Genomic DNA, 27693 nt, shown 5'->3' with positions numbered 1-27693 from the left:
TTTGATGGGCACCTCAGCTACCTGGAACCAGTGTCCTGTGCTTTCTCATCCTGAGTTCCCTCAGGGCTCACTTTCAGGGTGGCTGTAACGTGATGGCTTGATGGCTGCAACATCCTTTGTCTACTGATGTGGCAGCAGCATTTTTCTATAGGAATTTATAAGTGAGGGATTGGAATGAGATAGTATCTAGAGCCTTCTTATTATGTATGTGTTAATCCTAATTTGCTGTAGGGCTATCACATTTGGATCAAGGGATGCATTTCGAGGACCCTGGATAATTTAAAATATGCAGAATTTCATAGCATAATTGGAGCCCGACCCCGACAAAGGTCATGGGAAGTTTCTATCATCGTGAGGAGACCCACCCTGGCAGCAACACAGACACAGTTCATATTTGGGGGGGCTTGCCTGCTTTGAAACTGTGAGTCCCAATTCATTTTTAATTGGGGAGATTCGCAGTTCTACTTTTCCACATAAAATGAGATGTTATTCATGGCTTACATTGCATGCTTTCAAATTTGCATAGTCTGAATTCACATAAAATTTATCCACATTTCAAACTACTAGACAATTCGGAATAATCAAAATTTTAATTCACAGGTGTTATGTCAGACAACTGGACCGATTTGGCCTGGGAAATACTTTATGCATAAGTTTCCTCAACTTTATGAACTAGCAAAGTTCTCAGAATATATGTGTATCATGATCAGCAATGGGAAAGGGAAAATTTCATAGCTAATCTACAGTAATCAGGATCAGCCCATTTTTTTCATTTAATAGGTTTGTTCTTTTACCAACGTTGATGTAATAGATCAACAACTGTTCCTGTTTATCTAAATGTTTTCTTCTTTATTTCTAAAGACACCATCCACATTCATTTTACACATAACCGTAACAGGGTCCCTTCCTGGATGCCAGTGGTAACACATGCCAACAGCTGGCTCTAGGTTCAAGTTCAAGTGTCATCCCGTTTCCAAGTAGAAAAATGAGAGATTTCAACCACCAAGACTGGCCAAGGAGGTCAGTCTGCGTTTTCACTGAGCCGTCACAAGTGGCGAGCTCTTAACGATTATCAGAGCCCCGGCTCTTAGCTTCTCCTCTGGCTGATGAACGGGACTTGGGTCCACCTGGAGGCCATGTGGCTGCATCTATAATTGAAGCAGAATGATGTCAGCAGCCATGGCAAGGCCCCAGCTGGGAGGAACCTCGTGGGGGGGGAAGCTTCGAAGTCTCCCCAAGGCTGTGGGACATCTCTTCTCCATCCCAGCGAGGGAAGGGAGTGGGGCCAGCCAGGAGGGGCTGACAGGGAGATGCGTGGTCACCAAAGGGAACCTCACCTGTCCGCCCGCTCTGGGGGAGCAGATTCATTTCCCTCGAGGTTCCAATAAAAGCAATATTGAGAAAGAGACAGGAAATGACATGTTTCGTTTGTTGATAATGGGAAACAGAAGGTGAAAGATGGGGCTTTGTTTGCTAGGCATTTTATTAGTTCCCTCCTGGGGGCTGAACTGTGTAAACGTCTTCCATTACCCACTGAGACAGTTTTCTTCCTGCTGATGGAGAGGAAGGCTCTTATCTGCAGGGTAGGGCTGGGCCAGACAGGATATTGCACCCCTTATCTGCCAGCTGAGCAGCAGGCCCTCCCAGCCCAGGGACCAGTGGCCACAGGAGGACGGATGGCAATGACTCATTGTTGGGTATGAAATCCTGTCTGCTGCTGATAGGATCTCACTGCAGCCCCACCACTGGGGTGGTATGACAACTGGACACCCCCATGAAAGTGAAACCTCGAGTTGTGGGTTCATGGGGAAGAGAATGGATTAAAGACCTAAATGTAAGGCCAGAAACTATCAAACTTAGAGGAAAACATAGGCAGAACACTCTATGACATAAATCACATCAAGATCCTTTTTGACCCACCTCCTAGAGAAATGGAAATAAAAACAAAAATAAACAAATGGGACCTAATGAAACTTCAAAGCTTTTGCACAGCAAAGGAAACCATAAACAAGACCAAAAGACAACCCTCAGAATGGGAGAAAATATATGCAAATGAAGCAACTGACAAAGGATTAATCTCCAAAATTTACAAGCAGCTCATGCAGCTCAATAACAAAAAAACACAAACAACCCAATCCAAAGATGGGCAGAAGACCTAAATAGGCATTTCTCCAAAGAAGATATACAGACTGCCAACAAACACATGAAACAATGCTCAACATCACTTATCATTAGAGAAATGCAAATCAAAACTAGAATGAGATATCATCTCACACCAGTCAGAATGGCCATCATCAAGAAATCTAGAAACAATAAATGCTGGAGAGGGTGTGGAGAAAAGGGAACACTCTTGCACTGCTAGTGGGAATGTGAATTGGTACAGCCACTATGGAGAACAGTATGGAGGTTCCTTAAAAAAGTAAAAATAGAACTACCATATGACCCAGCAATCCCACTACTGGGCATATACCCTGAGAAAACCATAATTCAAAAAGAGTCATGAACCAAAATGTTCATTGCAGCTCTATTTACAATAGCCAGGAGATGGAAACCACCGAAGTGTCCATCATCGGATGAATGGATAAAGAAGATGTGGCACATATATACAATGGAATATTACTCAGCCATAAAAAGAAACAAAATTGAGCTATTTGTAATGAGATGGATGGACCTAGAGTCTGTCATACAGAGTGAAGTAAGTCAGAAAGAGAAAGACAAATACCGTATGCTAACACAGATATATATGGAATCTAAGGAAAAACAAAACGTCATGAAGAACCTAGAGGTAAGACAGGAATAAAGACACAGACCTACTAGAGAATGGACTTGAGGATATGGGGAGGGGGAAGGGTAAGCTGTGACAAAGTGAGAGAGTGGCATGGACATATATACACTACCAAACGTAAAAGAGATAGCTAGTGGGAAGCAGCCGTGTAGCACAGGGAGATCAGCTCGGTGCTTTGTGACCACCTAGAGGGCTGGGATAGGGAGGGTGGGAGGGAGGGAGACGCAAGAGGGAAGGGATATGGGAACAGATGTATATGTATGACTGATTCAGTTTGTTATAAAGCAGAAACTAACACACCATTGTAAAGCAACTATACTCCAATAAAGATGTGTATATATATATATATATATATATATATATATATGGGTGAAAGATTTGAAGAAAAAAAAAAAAGAGTGTAAGGGGGACAGATTGTGAGATTCGACACCTGATACTCAGAGTTAGAAAAGACCAGGCCTTGGGAGGGGCACATACATCCCAGATGAATATACTTTGCCCTTGGTCCCTGGAGACCACAGAGACAGACATTCCCAGTGATGTGCATCATCACACACAAGACCACAGGACCACAACAAAAGGTATTTACATGGTACAGAGATTTATTCTCCACTTCCTAGCACCAAACACCCACCTAACTAGCTACCAGCCATGAACTATAGAGGCCAGTGTGAGCTTCCCGTTACCAAAACTTCTCATGTACTACAACCCTTCCCAAGATTTCCAGAGGTCTCTGGAAGCTCTATTTACCCACCGAGGATTGATCTAAGCCCTCACACACGTTCAGTGATCAGTAAGTGATTATTGAATGAATGAGTGAATAAATGGATGGACGTGAGGGAGATATAAACCAGAATGCACCTTCATTCATTAGCGACAAGGCATTATGCATCCCAAAGATGGGAATTTTGTATTCTATGCCTCTGACACCCACTTTGCTGGTATTATGGTGTTATGAGAATCCAAATTAGTCACTAGAAAATTGACTGGCAGCCGGCAAGAGAGCGGAGGGAGGTTTGCGGGGATGGTCTCGCCACGTCGTGGTGGAAAACGATAATGGTGTGGAATGTGTGCATAGCTTGCTGTATGCAGACGCTGCTTCTCAGCCCTTGAAATGTGGTGGACTTCTCTGATCCTTAAAACAACCCCTCAAAGGAGGCATGATTACGAAATCCATCTTGTGGGGTGGGGAGAGGATACTAGCCTGCCCGAGGGGACATGGCTGGTCCTAGGGCAAAGCCAGGATGCAAACAGGCTGTCCAAGGCCCAAGACCATGCCCTTGATCCCTGCACCTCGTGAGGTCAAGGTCTCGCGAAACCCCTGCCTCTGAGCACGAAGCCATTACTGGCCTCCTCTGACTTGCTACCCTCCACCCCCGCTCACTGACAAAGTCTGCCACCCTGGACCCTCCACTGCATGTACATCTGAGTCCCTGGAAGGAGGAACTTCCTGCCCCGTGAGCTGCGGACAGTGAAACCCGGCTCCAGCCTGAAACAACCCATCAGGGTCCACCCCTAAGATCATCACTGAGTGGTAACCCTGTTCCCTGCAGAAGCAGAGCCTCTGTCCATCGTTTTGGCTGCTGTTTCTCAGAAGCAGCAGATGCTTTAGCTGGCATTACAGGCCATGTTTTCCAAATTCTGAAAGTGCTCAGGACATTTAAACCCACTGGTGGCTGTTTTTCCACCTCACTGAAAGTGAACATCATATGCTCAGTTGCACGATCAGAACTTGACTGTTGATCCAGGTCAAATGGAATCGCAGGTTGTTTTTTAAAAAATTATCCCTTGATCTGAAACGCATTCAGATTTTATTTTCTTCCTGAACAGTTTCCCACCGTTTGTAAGCTAAACTCTATCCTATCATGACAGCTCTGCCCAGGATTTGCAGATGGAGAAATAGTGTAAACATCAGGTGTATGTTGAGAAGACAAGGCTGTATGATCGGGAAGGTTCTCACCCCTTGTCACAGGGAAGTGTAACCTCCACTCATCACAGAAACTGGTTTGGAAGTCATTTGCTGAAATGAACCACAGTAGTAAAAAATATAAATGTCACATCCTTGTAAGGAGAAGTCACTGGGCACAGGATACCTTTTAAAAACACTCTTGTGGAAGAGCGTACTCACCTCCACTCCGTTCAGAAGATGCCGGAACTCGGGGCAGATGAAGGCGCTGCCCGCGTAGGCAGCGTCCACATGCAGCCACACGTCCTCCTCGTGACCTGAAGCCCAGAAACGACCGGTGAGCACTTGGAGGGCCGCCCTCATCCCGGGGTCAGAGCACCTGTCCAAGCCCAGCATCTTCTCAAATACAGTTTGTCAAGAGCGTTTGTTGGCCTGATATCTGCATCCCTGACAAGCAGTGATGCTGAGGCAGAGGCCGTGTGCTACTGGCCCCGACGGTGCCTGGCACGGGGACCAGAACTCAGAGAACGCGTGGAGGTGAGGGAAACCCCTGACTCTTGGCGTTGACCCTCACGCCCAGCAGACCTCCAAGGGACCAGCCTACCCCACGCCAGCAGCCCGTCCACCCACATCTACTCCAGGTAGGTGCCGTGCTCTGACCTCCCCAGCTCACCCTCAGGGAACTTTCTCCTCGATTCCCTTGGCTCTGAAGTCTTTCCCATAAGCATCTCTTAAGGCTGGGACCACACGTCCACACTGGTCTCTCCACCCCCTCCCAGGAGGTTCAGGCACCTGCTTTACGCTTCCTGAGATCATTCTAGACTCCCTTCATGAATGAGATTTTTGTGTTCTAGAAAAGTCTGGAAAAGTCCCGCGGGAAGGGCACCTGCCTGACTTTGAGCTGGGATAGAGTCCTGTCTAAATGTGGTCTTTTGGGACTTCCCTGGCGGTCCAGTGGTTAGGGCTCCGAGCTTCCACCGCAGGGGACATGGGTTCGATCCCTGGTCGGGAATCCCACATGCTACATGGTGCGGCCAAAAAAAAAAAGTAAAATAAAAAATAAATGTGCTCCCTCCATTCGAGCATATCTGGGCTCCACTCCCACCTCCAGCCACCCAGCCGCCGTGTGGTCTTACTGCCCTCCTGCAAGCTCGTTCCCTTCTCAGCAAATGGAGATGAAACAGCACCCAGACCTTGAGGGACACACTAGGTAACACTCGTATGTGCCCGTCACGACACTAGGACAGACTCGCTCCTAGGGGAGCGACGGGGTCCCCGTGATTACTTCCCGCCTCCGTGCTGTAGACTGCCCACGGCCGTGAAACACGCAATCAGGAGAGGTGGTGGGTCTGCAGCAAAGGGTGGGCCTCCTTCCCTCCCGGGGGCGGAGCTGCCCCAGGGGCGCCAGGTCAGGGCACCCTGGCAGGTGCTGGTGGATGGATTCACGGCTCACTTTTGCGTGCGTGAGGCTGATTCATCACACACGACGCTGTGAGGAGAGCGGAGTGGTTCTGAGCTCTGCTGATAAAAGACAGAAGAGGCAACTCAAAGCCTCGATGCAGTTTGATCTTCAGGGTGGAAGGGAGGAAGCCTTCGGGTGGATCAGGATCAAATGCGTCCGGAGGGGGCGCGTGATATCGCCACAGAGGATCGCGCTGAGTGAGCCCCTAAAGCACGTTTTGCGGGTCCATCGCTGCACTCAGACCAGCCTCCCCAGGCGCCTGTGGAGCCCCCCATGGATGTGGCCGTGAGCCAGGAAGGGAGAAGGGGGATCAGGAAAGGACAGGACGGCCGTCACCGCTGCAGCAATGCTGTCATCTGCTGCTGCTACAGCTCAGACCCGCTGAGGGGAGGGAGACGCTTCAGACGCACGTGCAGGATAGACACAAAATCTCAAGGCAGGTCTGTGCTCTCCTCGGGGCCGTGGGAGCTGCTAAGGGAGCTGCATCTTCTGATGGAGGTGCTTGGGTGGAGTTTGACTGCGTCCAGCTCAGCACTGAGCAGCGAAGGGTCAGGCAGACAAGGCAGGAGGGACACGGCCGTGAGGGCTGGAGGAGGGGACGGAGTCTGGGAGCTGCAGACGGGCTCTCCTTCCCCCTCGGCCCTCACCCTGAGAGAGGGATGCTTGTAACGCAGTAAAACCCACACCCCCTTACTTTAGCCGGGCCTACGCCGGGACAGATGGAGGGGAGGACGTGCGCAAATAAATAATCTGAATTATTTTAATGGTGTGGTCCAACCACACGGTAGGACACGTGGGCCTGGTCCTGTCTGAAGTTAAAGGATGCTAAGTATTTGGCGACTCAAGTCAATGACGTCAGAGGAGGGGAAGCTGGTGAAAGGCGCTCATTCACCGTGAAGTCACCACGGATGATTAGTAACAGCATGGCTGGCAATGAATAGAATTGCCCAAATCGACTTCGCGGATAAACCTCGGCAGCAAGTGGAGCGTTGTGGCACTCGCCACGCCTGCCCAGAACAGCCTCGGCATCTGGCACCATACGCAGCACCGATCCGGTTCTTCCCATGGTCCCCAGGCCCGAGAGCAGGGGGAGCCCCAGGACATCAGGACAGCCAGCGCTGGGGCGGCAGGACCAGGTGGGCTGTGCCCAGCAGGCGACCCGGCCCTCTAATCCGACGGCCCTGGAGTGACATCAGCCGGCCGCGGGCCAGGACGTCCAGTTCCCGGCCTGACATCTGAGTCCAGGGGCTCAGCGCCTTGGCCTGGGGCCAGGGTTTGCAGCTCGTGAGGCCACCGCTGCAGCCACGACTGGCTTGTCCCTCCGCCCCGGCTCCCAGCCCCCGGCCCTGCAGCCCCGCCTTCGGCCAGCTGCTCGGACAGACATCTGCCATGGTCACAGTGGGGGAGCCCATGGGAACGGGCCAGGCCACACCAGCGGCCACTTGACCCACCGGCCACCGGCTCCACGTCCCCCAAAGCACAAAGGCTCGTCTCTCGCTCTTGTCTCGCGCCCTCTCCGTGCATTAACTCGTCCACTCAGAATCCCATCGCTTTACAGCAAGTGTTCTTTCCATCTCTACTTCGCAGATGGGGGACGCAGCTCAGAATTGAGGCACACGGCTTCAAGGGTGGCCCGGGCTACACCACGGCTGCCTGTGACGGAGGCCTGCCCAGCGCACTCCTTCAGACTTCACTCACTCCTGGGGAGAGACGGTCCACTCCCGCACCCCCTGAGTGTGGTCCACAGGCAGACCCGGCTGAGGAGAGGAGAGAGACCGCTGGGGTTCCACAGACGGGCAGTGAGCCAGGTCCCAGTGGCACAAGCCACAGCTCGGCCATGAAACACCCAGACCCTTCCGATGACTCCTGCCACCCGGCCCTCCCCTCCCCGGGGCAGCAGCTCCGCCTGCAGCAGCGCTGGGACAGGCCCTCCTGCCCCGAGGACAGAAGAGGGGTGAGTCACCAGCCAGGACCCCTGCCTGAGGAAAGGCTTTCTGGCCACAGAAAACCTCCTGGGCCTGCTGAGTTCCCAGGGCCTCAGCTTAAAGAAGCCACTTCTTCGGGGCTCATCTTTGAATTCTCTGAATTCTTGTCTCTTGGAGAAAACCTCAGTGCTCCAGTGAGGGGGAGGTGAGAGGGCCCGGCAAACACACGAAGCACACACTCTTCTTGGGAGAAATCCAGTTTTTTGTTTGTTTGTTTGTTTGTTTTTGCGGTACGCGGGCCTCTCACTGCTGTGGCCTCTCCCGTTGCGGAGCACAGGCTCCGGACGCGCAGGCTCAGCGGCCGTGGCTCACGGGCCCAGCCGCTCCGCGGCATGTGGGATCTTCCCGGACCGGGGCACGAACCCGCGTCCCCTGCATCGGCAGGCGGACTCTCAACCACTGCGCCACCAGGGAAGCCCCAAAAGAAAATTTTAATCAGATACTTACAGATGGGGCCCACTTCTAAGAGGTTGTCAAAGGAGCAGCAGGACGTGGTCCCCAGCGTGGCCACCACCTGGAGGGTAGGAAGCAGAGGTCCCTTCAGCCCTGCATCGTAGTCACTGCCGTACCCCGCACACACACACAGCTACCACCCCTACCCAGATGGGGCCCAGAGCCTGAATCCACATGCTGGCTGAACGAGTGCTGGATGAACGAGTGCTGGATGGAGAGGTGAGTCTGTGGATACATATTTAATATTTGCATGGAAGCATCATAACAGGTTGAGAGAAACAGAGCTGGTAACAGAAAACTAGGCTGTGAGATTACAAAGGGCACTGGCACAGATTTCCCGGGATGCCGAGGGACGGGAAGGAAGGCCTGGACCATGTGACCAGCATTCCCTGTGTTCTGCTTTATTGACAGAAGTGTATCTATTGACTATAAGGATATCATTCCTCCCATGAAGTAGGGAGTCTGGATTTTCTTAGCTGAGTGTGTGTGTGTGTGTGTGTGTGTGTGTGTGTGTGTGTGTGCAGAGCAAGCACACAGAATGATGAGCACGTCGTCTGCCTGGCTGGGGCTGCTCCAGACCTCGTGGGATGCTTCTTCCGGATCAGCCTCCGGCTCAGCTCAGAGTCTGACCAACAGCATCACTCACTGGTTTTCATCTGCTGTCCTTTTCTCTGAATGATACTGTTCCGAAAAATGAACTTCAACCCTCAAAGGATGAAGCTTTGCTCTCCTAAGGAAATTCACGAGAAAGCCCTACGGACCCTGAAAATAATTCTTAAAGGGGGTCCTGAGAAAGCTTTGAGAACAGTTGGTCACCCAGCTGGGAGATGTGGCTGCGAATTCTCTGTCCTCTCACTTATGCTCCGTGAGCGCCCTGCAGCTCTGTGATCACACCTGCGCACCTGACTTGTAAATTCCCACTCACGAAGCGTCTCTCCCTCCTGACCCGTGAAACTCTTGAAACCAGGGTCTATGTCTTATTTCTTTGTGTTGCTAGGAACTCACACTTTGCTGGCACAGAATAGGTGCTGAAACATTGGCTGCATGCAAACGCTCTCCAAATGGTCAAAAAGCATCTTATGTTTCCAAAACCGAAAAGCCTAATTGATTTACAATGGCGGGTACAGTCTGGATAATGAAATTTCTCTTTCGATGTGATAAGCCTGTGAAATTTCATTCAATCTGTGTGGCCTTTATGGAGCCCCCAGCAATGCTCTGTGCCCTGAGAAGAGAGACACAGGGGTTGCAAACACGCAAGCTAGGAAACCTGAGAACCCAGTTGGAGGCCTCTCTGATGCCTTTCGCCTGCAACCACCTGCTTTTGATCTGAAAAGCAAATGTGTCTTTCAAAGAGAGTCAAAGTGCTCTGGTCAGGGAGGCATGCTCTGTGATGGCTCAGGCGACACAGTCACCTGGGCCGGAGAGAATGTCGCTTTGCTATTCAGGTGTGGCGAGGCCAGCAGGTTGGGAGGATATTGCCACTAAAAAGATAGCTCGTTATACCCACGGGGACAGGGGATGCCATGCCATGCAGAGCCACACAGGGAAGCGTCAGTGTGAGTCAGGAGGCCGAGGGAAGGGAAAAGGTGGGCGGGAACTATGGGTTCCCTGCAGAAAGGAAGAGGTGAGGGAGAGCAGGCAGGCTTAGGATTGACAAGTGTGGATTATTTCAGATTATTTCAGCAGGCTGTGAAGCACAGGGACTGCTCTGGTTGTCTGGTCCTTGGCTCGGGGGGCGGTCAGGGAAGGAGAAGTGTGGCCTGGAGTGTGAGAGACTCATAAAGGAGAGGAGGGCAGGGTTTGTGGGCTCCGAGTGGTGGGTTTGCTTAGGAAAGGCTCGCTTGCCTTTCAGACCTCCGGAAACTGGCTAGACCTCCAGGGTCAGCAAGGTCCTAAGACATCCAGGCATCAGCAACACAGAAAATAAAAAGGCAAGATGAATACACAGACATTGAAGCTGAGTATCTGGGGCAAAAAGGCTGGGGTTGGAGGCCCAGTTCTGCATCACATTGGCACCTGCTGGGTTTTTGTTTTCTCACTTACAACACAAATGCACTAGACCAGGACCTGCCCAGACCCTAAGGTCTGCGGGTGTAGACTTTCCAGCCTCAACGTTTCCCGTGGCTTCTCAGCCCCTTTCCTCCCCACCTCTGTGCCCATCCCCTCCCTGGTCCAAGTGCCAAGCATTCTCCACGTCTGCTTCATCTTGACGAGATAAATGACTTAGTGGGAATCCAAGTCAGTGAGCCATTTTTCTCTGGTGTTGGCAATATATAACTGAATACTAAAATGCTTTGTCTAACGAGCCTAGCTTGGTAGGTAGAGTATGGAACTCTTAAAATGCTTTGTCTATGTCATCAACCATGTAACTTCAAAAAACCAACGGATGATTAAACCTTCTTTTTTTTTTTTTTGTGGCCTCTCCTGGAGCACAGGCTCCAGACGTGCAGACTCAGTGGCCATGGCTCACGGACCCAGCCGTTCCGCGGCATGTGGGATCTTCCCGGACCGGGGCACGAACCCGTGTCCCCTGCATCGGCAGGCGGACTCTCAACCACTGCGCCACCAGGGAAGCCCGGAAGCCCTAAACCTTCTTAATATCACTTGTAATTTATTTTCTCAATTTTAAGAGTCTCTTAGGAATGACGTTTCTGTAGTTCAGCAATTCCTTCAGTTTCATCTCATTTTCCTCAGCTAAATTCTAATGGAAATAAACGCCATACCTTCTGTTTTTAAAATTACACCTAAACATTCAAAATTATGAAATTGTTGTTAAAATTATTTTCCATTAATGTGTACACAGGAGTGTGTCTAGAACGATTCCACCAAATATTAGTACTGCTTGTCTCTTATGATGAGATTTGGTTAATATAAACCCTATATTCTTAGCTTTTTATGTAGTTATTGATGTTTTTGTTCTGAGCATGGAGCATTCTGTAAAAACCACAAGAAAATGCTGCCCAGTCCTAGGAGTGGCCTCAGGAGAGAACACGTCTCAGCCAGGCCTGGGAGCTTTGCAGAGATTATATTCAGTCATCACGACCCTCCTGAGCTGGATGCCTTCAGGAACCCCTACTTTACAGTTGGTTTAAGTGAGTACCCTGTGGCGGGGTCGGGGGGTGGTCCAGGGACACGCAGGCACGAGCAGACCACAAGGTGAGCCCAGGTGCGTGAACTCTGGCCCTGCCGGCTGGACCGTGCCCGAGGCCCTTCCAACCGACCCCAGCCCTTTGCCGCTCCCCCGGGCGGCACGTGGGCGGCTCGGGGATCCAGGCTCTCGCGAGGCTGTTCCAGGCTGGCGGGGCCCCGGGGGGTGCTTGGTGCCCTAGTGTCCGTGAGTCAGCTTGTCCTCACTCTCAGACACCGCTTTAAAGCCCAGCACCTGCTCCGCTCCGGGCTCCGATTACCCCGGCTCAGCTCAGTGATGCTAACCTGATTTCAGGCGCTCTGCAGGGGCCTAATCACATTTGTGCAGGGGGAGACGGGTGGGCCGTGTGGGCGCCCCATCTCTGAGAGCCCGGGGCGGTCCTGCTCCTCCCCGCTGTCCCCTCCCCCCCCGCCGTCCTCACCCTGGGCCCGATCTGCTCTAATACAAGCCCTGCAGGCTCCGCCCTCCCCCTCGGGCCTGACCTTAGCAAGTCAGGAAGGCAAACCTCGAGATGAGAAAGGGAAATTTATTACAAGCCACAGCGAGTCTGTGGAGGGACAGTGATTCTGACTTCCCCAGTTCAAATCTGCCCAACGTACCCCTGATCTGAGCAGCGGGTCTTGACTTGGAAGGGGCTTCAGCCTCTTGGCGAAATCATGAAGGAGGTGGGCGGGGCTCGTGGGCTGCGAGGGGCTGGTTTGCTTAGGAAAGGCTCACTTGCCTTTCAGACCTCCGGAAACTGGCTAGACCTCCAGGGTCAGCAAGGTCCTAAGACATCCAGGCATCAGGGTCTGCAACTCAGGGTCGGGCACAGAGTTACGCACGTGCAGAATGATAACCACCAGGCGTTCGTTTCAATGGGAACAAGCGAGCAACATGTCAAAGCTCAAGCCACCCTCCTGCCCGATCCAGGCGGGCTTCTCTCTGCAGCTTCGCAGGCCCTCGACTGCCCCTTTAAGGTAACAACCAGCTGCATCTCCTCCTGTATCTATGATCTTGCACATCTCTGTGCCTTACAGTCCTGTTTTCTTTCACAAGACAGGCACGTGCCCACACGTCCTCCAGGACACTGGGCTTATGTGCTACCTCTTAGCAAAGGCTTCACTGGCACCCCCTACTAAACTCATTGTACCCTCTACCCTTTGTCCACATGCAGAGTCCTCGTCAAATGGCACAAAGATCAGGGATACATCTGTCTCCCTCCAGCAACATTTCAGGAGGAAAGGGACCACACCTCTCCACAGATGCCCAGGGCTGGTACAGGAAGTGCTCTAAGGAAACAGGCACGTTATGCAGGTCAGACTATGAGTTCTGATGAGCTGTGAAACCTCTGCTCTGAATCACAGGACTTCGAACACAGCTCACATTTACCTTGGCACAAACGACTGTTCCCTTAATGTCTCCACTTTAGCAAATAACAACCTTGAGGCGCCCCCCACCTTAATCTCAGCACCCACAGGCCCAGTACTTCAAGGGTGTTCGTTTGTCAAACAAGTGAATGACTTAGTGAATTAACATGGAATTGTTGGCTATTCCATCACGAGAAGCTTTGAAATGCAATCAGTGGAAGTATCTGGCACCTGCTCCTAAGGCCATGAACTTGTCACCTTTTGCTTGAGAGAGCCCACCATGAAGATGGTAAAATGTAGTCGATGGAAGTGTAGATGCCTCTTAAAGGACACACACAAAATGTGGAGGGAAAACAGAGGTCTTGGCCACCCTGAAGAGCTCACAAATGATGCTTATTTCAAAGTCCTCATAAACACAAAGGTACAGAGTAGCAGCCAAAGTGAAACACAGCACTACCTCTGAAGTCCCACCACAAGATTATGAGAGTGTGGACAAGAATGTCACCTGCCACATCAGTAAACAAAGGATGTTGTGGCCATCAAGCCATCAGCACTGCAGCCTCCCCCAGCTGTGCACCCTGAAGGAATTCAGGATGGAGAAAAGCCTAGATAGGTGAGGTGCACATCAAAGGAATGATTTCAGTGAGCCCAGACTCTTGCATCTTCCCATACATAGAAAAGTGCTAAATTCAAAACCAGATGTTTAAAGTACAGTCGATACAATCTCTTCTAGAAAAATAGAAGAGGAAGGAACCACTTCTCCAGCCTTTTTATGAAGCCAGTATTACCCTAACATCAAAACCAGAACAAGACTATAAAAAAGGAAAACTACAAACCAATATTACTCATGACCAGAGAAGCAAAAATCCTAAAAATATTAGTAACTAGAATCCAGCAATATATAAAAGGAATTACACGCTATGAACAAGTGAGATTTATTCCAAGAATGCAAGGCTGGTTTAATATTTGACATTCAATGTAACTCACCTTGCTAACAGACTAAAGAAGAAAACCACGTGACCATATCAATCAATGTAGAAAAATCATCTGACAAAATTCAACACGAATTTATGATAAAAATTCTCAGAACTCTAGGAATAGAGAAAAACTTTCTTAACCTGGCAATGAACACCTACAAAAAACTAAAGATAACATCTTACTTAATGGTGAAAAACTAAATACATTTCACTTAACATTGGGAACAAGGTAAGAATGCCCACTCTCATCACTGCTATACAAATAGTACAGGAAATTCTATCCAGTGCAAAAAGGCAAGAAGAAGAAATAAAAGGCATACAGGTCAGAAAGGAAGAAGTAAAACTGTACCTATTTGCATATAGCATGATTATCTAGATAGAAAACCCCCCAAGAAATCCATTAAAAAAAAAACCTCCTAGTTTAGCAGGGTTACAGGATACAAGATCAACATACAAAAATTAATTCTATTTCTATAAGCTACAATAAACACATGGACATCAAAATTAAACATTCAATACCACTTACGGTTGTTCGAAAATAATAATTCTGTAGGTATAAATCTAGCAAAACATGCACAGTCTTATATGATGAAAGAAATTAAAGAAGATTTAAATAAACGAAGAGACATAGCATGTTCATGGCTTGAAAGACAACATAGTAAAGATTTTAATTACCATATAGGGCAAAGGGAAAGTCTCAGGAGAAATTTTAAAAATATTTTTTAACTCAATGAAAATGAAAATACAACTTATCAAAATTTGTGGAAGGCAGTGAAAATAATGCTTAGAGGGAAATTTATAGCATTAAATGCATACATATACCAGAGAAGGAAGGAAATTTAAAATCTATAATGTAAGCTTCCACCTTAGGAAACTAGAAAACAAAGAGCAAATTAAATCCAAAGGAACTAAAAGAAAAGGAATAATAATAAGAATTAGAGTAGACATCAGTGAAATTAGGAACAGGAAATCAATAGAGAGAATCAACGAAACCAAATGCCAGTACTTTGAAAAGATTGATAAAATTGATAAACATCTAACTAGGTTAACTAAGAAAAAAGAGAGGACACAAATTACTAATATTAGAAATAAAAGAAGGACCATCACTACTGATCCCATGGATGGTAAAAGGATAGTAAAAGAATATTATGAGTAACTTTACGCCCACAGATTTGAAAACCTGAATGAAATGGATCAATTCCTTGAAAGATGTAATCTACAAAACTCACATAAAGAAAAATAGATCCTCTCAATAGGCCTATACCATGGCTTGAACATTTCTGTTCCCTCCTCACCTCCGCAAAAGCCTTGAAACCAGAGCTGTCTGTATTAGGAGGCTGGGCCTTTGGCAGGTGCTTAGGTCGAGAGGGTGGGGCCCTTGAGAACAGGATTGGTGCTCCTGTAAAAGACACCACACAGAGCTCCCTTCCCCCTTCTTCCATGTAAGGACATGGCAAGAAGTCAGCTGTCTGCACCCAGGAGAGGGTCCTCACCAGAGCCCACCCTGGCACCCTGATCTCAGACTTCCTTCCTCCAGAACTGTGGGAAATAAATTTCTGTTGTTCATAAGGCACCTAGTCTGTGGTATTTTATTATAGCAGCCTGAACAGACTAAGATGGCCTATATCTATTAAAGAAAGAAAGTCAGTAAATTAATAGCCTTCCATAACAGAAAGCAGCAGGCCCAGTTTTGTTCACTGGTAAAATCTACCAAATATTTAAGAAAGGAATTAAACTAGATATAGAAAACAAACTAGGGCCTCCCTGGTGGAGCAGTGGTTAAGAATCCTCTTGCCAATGCCGGGGACCTGGGTTCGAGCCCTGGTCCGGGAAGATCCCACATGCCGTGGAGCAACTAAGCCCACGCGCCACAGCTGCTGAGGCTGTGCTCTAGAGCCCGCGAGCCATAACTACTGAGCCCGCGTGCCACAACTATTGAAGCCCGCGTGCCTAGAGCCCGTGCTCTGCAACAAGAGGAGCTGCCGCAATGAGAAGCCCGCGGCACTGCAACAAAGAGTAGCCCCCACTAGCGGCAACTAGAGAAAGCCCGCATACAGCAACGAAGATCCAGTGCAGCCCAAAATAAATTAATTAATTTAAAAAAGAGAGAGAGAAAAGAAAACAAGCTAGTGGTTACCGGTGGGGAGAGGGAAGGGAGGGGCAGGATAGGGGTAGGGCATTAAGAGGTAAAAACTACTATGTATAAAATAGATAAGCAACAAGGATATATTGTACACAGGGAGTGATACCCATTATATGGTAATAAATTTTAATGGAATATAACCCGTAAAAATGCTGACTCACTATGTTGTACAACTGAAACTAATATAATACTGTAAATCAGCTATATTTCAGTTTAAAAAAAAGAAATTAAACAAATTCTCTACAATCTCTTCCAGAAAATTGAAGAAGAGGGAATGTTGCCTAACTCATTCTGTGAGACCAGCCTTACCCTAGTTCCAAAATCAGATAAAGACATTACAAGAAAGAACTGTAGGCAAATATCTCATGGATATAGATGTGAAAATTCTCAACAAAATATTAGCAAGTTGAATTCAATAATATATAAAAAATAACAACCAGGTGGGATTTATTCTAGGTATGCACGGCTGATTCAGCATTGAAAATCAATTAATATAACCTATCATCTCAAAAGGTTAACAAGAAAAAAAAATCACACAATCATATCAATAGATACAGAAAAAGTATTTAACAAAATCCAGCATCCATTTATAATAAAAAATTCTTAGCGAATTTAGGATTAGAGTGGAATTTCCTCAACTTGATAAAGAACATCCATTAAAAACCTGACGGCATACTTAACAGTGAGAAACTACAGGATTTCCTGATAAGATCAGAAACAAGGCAAGCATATTTGCTTTCACCACTCCTATTTAACACGATGCTGGGAATTCTACCTATTACAGTAAGACAAGAAAAGGGACTAAAAGATATACAGATTGGGAGGGAAAAATGAAACTACCTTGCTTTGAAGATGACATGATTGTCTATATAGATATCCTACCCCCTCAGTCCCCCAAAAAACCAAAATCAAAATCAAACCCAAAACCTCCTGAAACTAATAAGCAATTATAAGAAGATACAGAATAAAGGATAATATACAAAAGTCAATTGCTTTCTTATATTCCAACAATGAAAAATTTGCGTTTGAAATTAAAAACACAATACCATGTACATTAACACCAAACTAGAGATAGATAGAGAGAGAAATGCTTAGGTAAAAATCTAACAAAATATGTATAGGATCTATATGAGGAAAACTATAAAATTCTGAGGAAAGAAGTAAAAAAATATCTAAATAAATGGACAAATATTGTATGTACATGGATAGGAAGATTCAGTATTGTCAAAATTTCGGTACTTCCTAACTTTATCTATAAACTTCCATTCAAAATTCCAGCCAATCATGTTATGGCTATTGACAAACCAAGTCTAAAGTTTATAAAGAAAAGCAAAAGACCCAGAATATCCAACACAATATATATGTATATATTTTGCCGTGCGGCTTGCGGGATCTTAGTTCCCCAACCAGGGATTGAACCGGGCCCTGGGCCCTGGCAGTGAAAGTGCTGAGTTCTAACCACTGGGCCACCAGGGAATTCCCTACCCAACGCAACACTGAGGGAGAAGAACAAAGTCAGAGGACTGACACTACCCGACTTCAAGTCTTACTATAAAGCTACTGCAATTGAAGGCAGTGTAAAATTGGGGAAAGAATAGACCAACAGATCAATGGAACAGAATAGAGAGCCCAGAAATAGACACACACAAATATGGTCACCTGATCTTTGACAAAGGAGCAAAGGCAGTTTAATGGGGAGAGGATAGTCTTTTCAACAAATGGTACTAGAACAACTGGACACCCACATGCAAAAAAAAAATGGATTTGGACACAGACATTACACCTTTTACAGAAACCAGAGCAAGATGGATCAGAGACCTAAATGTAAAATGTAAAACTATAAAACTCCTAGAAGATAACACTGGAGAAGATCTAGAACATCTTGGGTTTTGTGATGAGTTTTTAGGTACCAATGACATATTCCATGAAAATAAAATTGATGAGATGGACTTCATTAAAAATAAAAATTTATTCTTTGTGATAGATACTTCAGAGAATGAAAGGACAGGCCACTGACTTGGAAAAAACATTTGCAAACCATACCTTTTGATAAAGCACTGGTATCCAAAATATACAAAGAAATCTTAAAACTCAACAATCTGAATCTTGTTGATGTCTCTACAATTATTTGTTTATGCTCCTGATTCCTCTGGGAATTCCTCGAATCAGAATCAAATTGTGTATAAAATCATACCCTCTGTGCCTCTCCTAGCCTACATGTTAGATATTCAATAAATGGCGCTAAATTTGAATTGATCAAAACAATTTTTTGGATAAGAAAGCTTGTCTCAAAGATTAACTCTTAAAAAGTAGTGGAAGTTATTACTACATGGCCCTTAGAGTCTGTTGAACCTACATTGCTCTACAACTAGGAAATAGCCAGATACTGACAGGTGTGCCTCACAGCATGGAATCCTGGGTACACAGGAGAATCTGGAAGCGTCTCCAATGCCTGGTCCCATCCCCAGAGAGGCTGGAGTGGGGTCTGGGCGTCAGCATTCTTTATATCTCCCCAGATGACCCCAAAGTGCAGCCAGATGACCTCACGGGGCTAGTGCCACAATCACAGCCTTTCAGCTGCCATCACACCTGACGTCCCAGTCCAGGCACCAGCTGATGCCATGATCACACCAGGCATGACAGCTCCCAGCCTCCAGTTGTAACAGCAACTGTTTCTTCCCCACTGGAAAAAGCCCACCCGTGCCCAAGAAAACTAGCTGCTATTTGGCTAGTTAGATATTTTAATTATATCCTATTTATTTGTATTTTAATTAGTCACTGCTTGCTTGCAATACACCTCTCGCAAATGACGCCTCAGTATCTACTGAGGACACGATATAGGTGGAAAGTGTTTTATTTTTAATTCGGCTCACTCGGCTGTCCGTCATGCATCTACCATGTCAAGGAGCCACCCTCTGGTGTCATTTTTAACAGGAAGCAGAAGTAAGACTTCTCGGCTTAGCAGCATCCTCCAGGCTGGGTTCTCTGGTGTTACTCGTTTCTGAGACTCACACAAGTGGAAGGAAAAATGAATGGAGTTTTGCTCCAGCCACCCTCAAGGAGAGGCGGGCTGACCTGAGTACCACCTGGCGTGTGACCACCGCGGCAGCCTGGAAAGTGGCCCTGCCACCACGGGCCCACCCCTGCAGGGCCCAGACACCCCCGTGGAGCCACACAAACTTACGAAGAATGGAATCAGGCCCTCGGCCTTGTCTCTCTCCAGGGCCTCCTGCAGGGCGGAAGCTCGCATGGCAAACTTGCCATCGGAAGGGATTGCTTTTAATTTCACTCCACCAATCAAGCCGGCCCTTTCCACGGAGGAGTGTGCCTGCAAGACAGCGCAGGAGTAGTCTGTGCAGCAGCTCACAGCCCTCCAGCCCCCCACCTTCCGCCCTGGAGCTGTTTCAGGTCCTGAGGAATCTGTTTCCCAGTTTAATGATTCAGACTCTTAGAGCGAGAAGTGCTCGGCAGTACTAGGGGTGTTTTCCTCCACTGGTTTGAGTTCGAGCAAAGCAGTGAATGCCCATTTGAAAGCATAGTTGGGATAATGACACGTAATGATGTGTCCTTAATAAGGGCACTTAATAAGCTCCGGTTCCTACTCTTTTCCTCTGAGGCTCTAAAATCGTCTGTGAAACGTAAGACAATTCTCGGAAGTAGTTCTCCTCGTGGTTTGTGTGTCCTCTTTAATCTCAGGTGAGGAGGGAGGTGATCAGGTTATTAATTGACAACCAGCACCTTGACCCCGTGCTCCCGGGGGCCAAGGCTCTCCTGAAGTGTAGATTCCATTCAGGAGGAGGTGACGGGCGGTGACTGTCTCAGAGGCCACATCCTTGCTTGCTCCCTTGCTGCCCATTCTGCTTCCCTAACTCCTACAGGATTCCCCGGAGAGCACCACTCAAGAAACGGTGGCCCCCTGGGGAACCTGCCTGAGAGCTGAGGAAGAATTGCATCCTAGAGCCCATGGGTAGACGTAAGGAACCCACCTGACTGCCGCCACCTAGGATGGTACTAGCCATGCACCACCCTTGGGAGAATCTAGAAGCATCACAGATCACTTCTGTAGGGCGAAATTCCCTCATGGAAACCCTATTGGGAAAGGCTGCACCCTAACATTCATAGCAACTTATCTCAGCCTAGATTCACTGAACACCTACACATGCATTTTTTTCAAGTCTCCTCGTGTCTTTCTGGGAAACCAGGGAGATAGAAATAGAAGTGAATAGTCTTCTTGATGTGCAGGGAGCTCTACTGCCTTGTGTTAGAATACACACAGAGACAGTACTCCTGATTAAGCATCAAAATAGGGGTGTTGTGTTGATTTCAGGCTACATGTATTTATTAACGAGAACAAAGTTCTCACAGTTGAAATGCCTGGCTTAAGAAATTCGTTACAAATATTATGTCAGCAGAGCTAAATCAGCTATTCCTTGTGGAACCGAATCCTTCAGTGGTACCATTTTTCAGTGCCCTCTTGACTACACTTTCACTCATGGAGCTACTGCTCAATGTCCTTTCCTCCCGCTCCTTCTCTCACAATTCGGTTTTGTTTTTAAACATTTTTAAGTGGGCTGGTCACTGGAATTGACCATAGGCTACATGCCCCTGTTTGCAGAGTTCTCTAAACCTTACAAAGCACCACTGTATCCTTCATCTTAGTTTAGCCACTAGCGGGCAGAGCAGCAGTGTCAGGGGACAGGCGCTTTTGTCCCTGTTTGATGGTTAAAAATAATGGCTCAGAGAATGGACGTGATGAGCTTGAGATCACAGAATTTAAAACAGCAGAGCTGGGGTGTGAGCCCAGGTCTCTGAGCCCACGTCCCACATGTATCTCCACAGCCCTGCTCTGAAGGCAGCCAGATGACCTCAACACGAGCAGGTGCAAGTGGGGTCACGGTGACCTCATGGTACATTTATTTTCTTTTCAACTTGATCTACTAAGTTCCCACCTGCAGCCCACACCTCGTCTTTAGCATAGGTCTCCCTGGGGAACTGTTCTTGGATTGGAAATGATGCTGCACAGCTTGGTTGGGTTTTGACTTGCTACCACACTAATCTTTCTGCTCTGTGAGGCTCCATGGGGCTCCGGGCAACCACACCCACCTGGTCAGATGCGTAGGCCACCAGCTTCTCCATGATGGTCGCCTGTGTCAGCCCCGGGGAGGCAGCCTGCAGGCATCGTGTCACTTTGGTCCGAGCGGCCAGCAGGGCCACCAGGGTGGCTTCACTGGCACTTCCCTAAATCAAAGAAAAGGTAGAAATGGGCTTCCAAGTACAGCCAGGGAATCATCTCTAAACTTGGGAGATGCAATTTGGGGTCCCCATATTTTCTTAAAAGATGCATCTGAAATTGTCAAGTTCACTCTCCTTTCAGCGGGAAAAGGCTGCACACCTGTGACTGCCACTGCAGCTCTTATTATCAATTCAATGTTGCTTTATCTGTTTTTCATAAGATAACCTCCAGCATGTCTGAGCACTCAGTGCGTACCAGGCATCACCGGGCCCACTTCACAGGCACTTTCCCACGGACGCCCCCTGGTCTACCCAGGAGGTGCTGGTCCATTTCCCCGGGAAGAGGAGGACATGGGGCCCACGGCACAGCTCTCAGCCCAGCTCTGTGTGCACAGCAACTTGGACAGATAAATCTGTATGTTTCTATAAATGGGATTCCTCTTCTTTGAGACTCAAAAATTGCCTTGCAGGATATTCCTCAGTCACTGATGGTACGGGCTGAAGTGTGTCCCCCCAGATTTCATACGTTGAAGCCCTAACTCCTAGTACCTCAGGGCATGACCATATTTGGAGACAAGACCTGTAAAGGGATCACTAAGTCAAAATGAGCTCTTTAGAGGGGCCCTGATCCAGCCTGGCTGATGTCCTTGTAAGAAGAGGAGCTGAGGATGCGCGCACACACACACACACACACACACACACACGCACGCAGGAAAGGCCGCATGAGGACACAGGGAGGAGATGCCCGCCTGCCAGCCAAGGGCAGAGGCCTCCGGGAAATCAGCCCTGTTGTCACCTCAGCCTCGGACATCCAGCCTCCGGACTGTGAGACAATCAATGTCTATTGTTTAAGCCGCCCCGTCTGTGGTTGTTTGTTGTGGTAGCCTTAGCAAGCTAACCCAACGAATGTCGACAACTTATTTTGGCAAAGTCGTCAAGAAGGACGCGAAATTCACTCTTCTGAGGGTGGGAGGAGGTAAGAGAGAATATGGATTCAGCACCCATCGTGTTAGCCCAGCTGATTTGCAAAATAATCCCATTTTTAAATTTTATCATCTTAGGGTGGGAAACTATGCTCAGAGAGGGTAACTTGCCCCAAATCAGCAGCTAGGGGGTGGCATGGTCAGGAGTGAGCCCACATCTGCCCGGCGGGAACCTCCCCACATTTATAATCAAATTTCCTGTTCCCCCTACTCTTGATCACAGAATCTTAGTAAATCCTGGAAGAAACCAGGAGCTGAACAGTATTACCATTAGAAAGAAAAAATGTAAACGGTAGAGTTTTGTTGACTATGAGAAGATTTATAAGATTTTGGGGGGGCGGAGACAAGATGGTGGTGTGGGAAGACACAGAGTTCACGTCTCCCCACAACTAGGGTGGCTGCTGGATGCTGGTGGGGGACCCCGACGCCCAAGGAAATGGGCAGAACCCCCAAGGGAACCAGTGGGACGTGGGGGGACTGAGGGGGGAGGAGAAATGGAGGCTGGACAGGACCAGTGCCCCTGAGGGGTGGCTGAGAGGGGGCAGGGGTTCCCATGCCTGGAGGGACCCTTGGGGGGGTTCAGATCAGGGGGGGTGCACCCAACTTTTTCCCTGCCCAATCGGCCAGGGAAGTCTGCCTGGCTCTCGGACCAGGTCCTAAGCCCTCCGAGGTCCCCTCTGGGCTGGGTTGGTCCCGGGGACATAGGAGGGAGGCCAGAGAGAACAGGAGAGGCAGGTGGGAGGGGCCCTCCAGGACCCGAGGAGCACGAGAGGAGTGGAGGGTGATTGCCATGTCCACTCACCCCCAGCAAGCCTGCTGGGCTCCCAGGTGGGGTCTCCCGCCCTCTGACACCAGAGGCTGGAGGCACGTCTGGGCCCCTTCTGTTCTGTTGAGCCTAAGCCCCCATCCCCCTGGCCTTTTCCAGCCCTGTGGGTCCTAAGCATAGGCCCCACCCACTGCCCAAACCTCGCCCCTGCTTAGGCCCCGCCCTCCACAGCCAAGGCCTTTTCCACCTTTCATTCTCCTCTTTTTTACTATGTGGTTCTGTTTTAGCTTCAGTTGTTGTTTCATCTATATTTTTATTTTATTTTCTAACATACCTGTTAGTTCCTTAGTCTAATTTTATTTTTTACTTTATCATTCTCCTCTCTCTCTCTTCTTTTTTTTTTTTTTTTTTTTTTTGGCCACCCTTGCACAGCTTGTGGGATCTTGGTTCATGAGCCAGGGGTCGGGCTGAAGCTCCTGCGGTGGGAGCTCCGAGTCCAAACCACTGGACTAAAAGAGAACCTCAGACCCCAGGGAATATTCATCAGAGTGAGGTCTCCAGGAGGTCCTCATCTCAGCCCCAAGACACAGCTCTACCCAACAGCCTACAAAATTCAGTGTTGGAAGCCTCAGGCCAAACAACCAGTAAGACAGGAACACAACCCCACTCATAAAAAAAAGGAAAAAAAAAAAAAGAGAGAGACAGCAAAAAAATATGTCACAGATGAAGGAGCAAGGTAAAAACCTACAAGACCAAAAAAATGAAGAGGAAATAGGCAATCCACCTGAAAAAGAATTCAGAGTAATGATAGTAAAGATGACCCAGAATCTCTGAAATAGAATGGAGGCAGGGATTGAGAAAATACAAGAAATGTTAACAAAGATCTAGAAGAAATAAAGAACAAACAAACAGAAATGAACAACACAATAACTGAAATGAAAAATACACTAGAAGGAATCAATAACAGAATAACTGAGGCAGAAGAACGGATAAGTGACCTGGAAGATAAGACGGTGGAAATAACTTCCAAGGAGCACAATAAAGAAAAAAGAATGAAAAGAACTGAAGACAATCTCAGAGACCTCTCGGACAATACTAAACGCACCAACATTCAAATTATAGAGGTCCCAGAAGAAGAAGAGAAAAAAAAAAGGGTCTGAGAAAATATTTGAAGGATTATAGTGGAAAACTTCCCAAACATGGGAAAGGAAATAGTCACCCAAGTCCTGGAAGCACAGAGGGTCCCAAACAGGATAAACCCTAGGAGAAACACACCAAGACGCATATTAATCAAACTAACAAAAATTAAATTCAAAGAAAAAATAGTAAAAGCAGGAAGGGAAAAACAAAAAATAACACACAAAAGAATCCCCATGAGGTTATCAGCTGATTTTTCAGCAGAAACTCTGCAGGCCAGAAGGAAGTGACAGGATATATTTAAAGTAATGAAAGAGAAAAACCTACAACCAAGCAAGTATCTCATTCAGATTCGACGGAGAAATCAAAAGCTTTACAGACAAGCAAAAGCTAAGAGAATTCAGCACCACCAAACCAACTTTACAGCAAATGCTAAAGAAACTTCTCTGGGCAGAAAACACAACAGGAGAAAAAGACCCACAAAAACAAGCCCAAAACAATTAAGAAAATCATAATAGGAACATACATATCAATAGTAACCTTGAATGTAAATGGATTAAATGTCCCAACCAAAAGACACAGACTGGCTGAATGGATACAAAAACAAGACCTATATATATGCTGTCTACAAGAGACCCACTTCAGACCAAGGGACACATACAGACTGAAAGTGAGGGGATGGAAAAAGATATTCCATGAAAATAGAAACCAAAAGAAAGCTGGAGTAGCAATATTGTTATCAGATAAAATAGACTTTAAAATGAAGACAGTTACAAGAGATAAGGAAGGACACTATATAATGATCAAGGGATCGATCCAAGAAGAAGATATAACAATTATAAATGTTTATGCACCCAACATAGGAGCACCTCAATACATAAGGCAAATGCTAACAACCATGAAAGGGGAAATCAACAGTAACACAGTAGTAGTAGGGGACTTTAAACCCCCACTTACACCAATGGAGAGATCATCCAAACAGAAAATAAATAAGGAAACACAAGCTTTAAAAGACACAATAGACGAGATAGATTTAATTGATATTTATAGAACATTGCACCTAAAGTGGCAGAATACACTGTCTTCTCAAATGCACAGGGAACATTCTCCAGGATAGATCACATCTTGGGTCACAAATCAAGCCTCGGAAAATTTTTAAAAATTGAAATCATATCAAGCATGTTTTCTGACCACAATGCTATGAGATTGGAAATCGATCACAAGAAAAAAATTGTAAAAACCACAAATACATGGAAGCCAAACAGTGCACTACTAAATAACTGAGAGATCACTGAAGAAATCAAAGAAGAAATAAAAAAATACTTAGAAACAAATGACAATGAAAACACAATGACCCAAAACCTATGGGATGCAGCAAAAGCAGTTCTAAGAGACAAGTTTATATCAATTCGATCTCACCTCTAGAAACAAGAAAACTCACAAATAAACAATCTAACCCTACACCTAAAGCAACTAGAGAAAGAAGCACAAAGAAACCCCAAAAGTCAGTAGAAGGAAAGAAATCATAAAGATCCGAGCAGAAGTAAATGAAATAGAAATGAAAAAAACAATAGCATAGATCAATAAAACTAAAAGCTGCTTCTTTGAGAAGATAAACAAAATTGATAAACCCTTAGCCAGACTCATCAAGAAAAAAAGGGAGATGACGCAAATCAATAAAAGTAGAAATGCAAAAGGAGAAATCACAACTGACACTAAAGAAAGAAAAGGATTATAAGAGACTATTACAAACCACTATATGTCAATAAAATGGACAACCACAAGGAAATGCACAAATTCTTGGAAAGGTACAATTTTCCAAGACTGAACCAGGAAGAATTAGAAAGTATAAACAGATCTATCACAAGTAATGAAATTAAAACTGTAATTAAAAATCTTCCAACAAACAAATGTCCAGGACCAGATGGCTTCACAGGTGAATTCTATCAAATATTTAGAGAAGAGCTAACACCTACCCTTCTTAAACTCTTCCAAAAAATTGCAGAGGGAGGAACACTCCCAGATTCATTCTATGAAGCCACCATTACCCTGCTACCAAAACCAGAAAAAGATATCACAGAAAAAGAAAATTATAGACCAATATCACTGATGAATACAGGTGCAAAAACACTGAACAAAATATTAGCAAACAGAATCCAACAACACATTAAAAGGATCACACACCATGATCAAGTGGGGTTTATCACAGAGATGCAAGGATTCTTCAGCATACACAAATCAATCAGTGTGATACAGCATATTAACAAAGTAAGGAATAAAATCCATGTGATCATCTCAATAGATGCAGAAAAAGCTTTCAACAAAATTCAACACCCATTTATGATAAAAGCTCTCCAGAAAATGGGCATAGAGGGAACATACCTCAACATAATAAAGGCCATATATGACATACCCACATCAAACATCATACTCATGGTGAAAAGTTGAAAGTATTTCCACTAAGATCAGGAATAAGACAAGGATGTCCACACTAACCACTCTTATTCAACATAGTTTTGGAAGTCCTAGCCACAGCAACCAGAGAAGAGAAAGAAATAAAAGGAATACAAATTGGAAAAGAAGAAGTAAAACTGTCACTGTTTGCAGATGACATGATACTATACATAGACAATCCTAAAGATGCCACCAGCAAACACCTAGAACTAACCAATGAATTTGGTAAGGTTGCAGGATACAAAACGAATGCACAGAAATCCCTGGCATTCCTATAACAACTAACAATGATAAATCTGAAAGAGAAATTAAGGAAACAATCCCATTTACCACTGCGACAAAAGGAATAAAATACCCAGGAATAAACCTACTTAAGGAGGCAAAAGACTTGTACTCAGAAAACTATAAAACATCGATGAAAGAAATCAAAGATGACATAAACAGATGGAGAAATATACTATGCTCTTGGACTGGAGGAATCAACATTGTGAAAATAACTATACTACCCAAAGCGCTCTACAGATTCAATGCAATCCCTATCAAACTACCAGTGGCATTCTTCACAGAATTAGAGCAAAAAATTTTACAATTTGCATGGAAACACAGTAGACCCCAAATAGCCAAAGCAATATTGAGAAAGAAAAATGGAGCTGGAGGAATCAGGCTCCCTGACTTCAAACTATAATACAAAGGTACAATAATCAAGACAGTATGGTACTGACACAAAAACAGAACTATAGATCAATGGTACAGGATAGAGAGCCCAGAGATAAACCCACTCACATATGGTCACCTAATTTACGACAAAGGAGGTAAGAACATACAATGGAGGAAAGACAGCCTCTTCAGTAGGTGGTGCTGGGAAAACTGGACAGCTACATGTAGAAAAATGAAATTAGAACACTCCCTAACA

General features: G+C 46.5%; 1 protein-coding gene across 1 annotated transcript in view; it reads right to left on the bottom strand.

Annotated features, from left to right (window-relative positions):
* Positions 1-27693, bottom strand: part of DDC (dopa decarboxylase) — a gene marked incomplete at its 3' end in the record, with an annotated part of 69799 nt that overhangs the window by 29850 nt on the left and 12256 nt on the right. Inside the window, exons 4-7 of the mRNA XM_079711240.1 lie at positions 21312-21446; positions 19393-19536; positions 8586-8652; positions 4914-5008 (exon numbers count right to left, since the gene is read on the bottom strand). Coding sequence (XP_079567366.1) covers positions 4914-5008; positions 8586-8652; positions 19393-19536; positions 21312-21446 — 441 coding nt within the window. The remainder of the gene's footprint in view (positions 1-4913; positions 5009-8585; positions 8653-19392; positions 19537-21311; positions 21447-27693) is intronic.

This window comes from Hyperoodon ampullatus (genome assembly GCF_949752795.1).
Source record: "Hyperoodon ampullatus genome assembly, chromosome: 9".
NCBI lineage: Eukaryota > Metazoa > Chordata > Mammalia > Artiodactyla > Ziphiidae > Hyperoodon > Hyperoodon ampullatus.
Note: the sequence above shows the minus strand (reverse complement) of the source record. Positions and strands in the feature narration are given on the sequence as shown.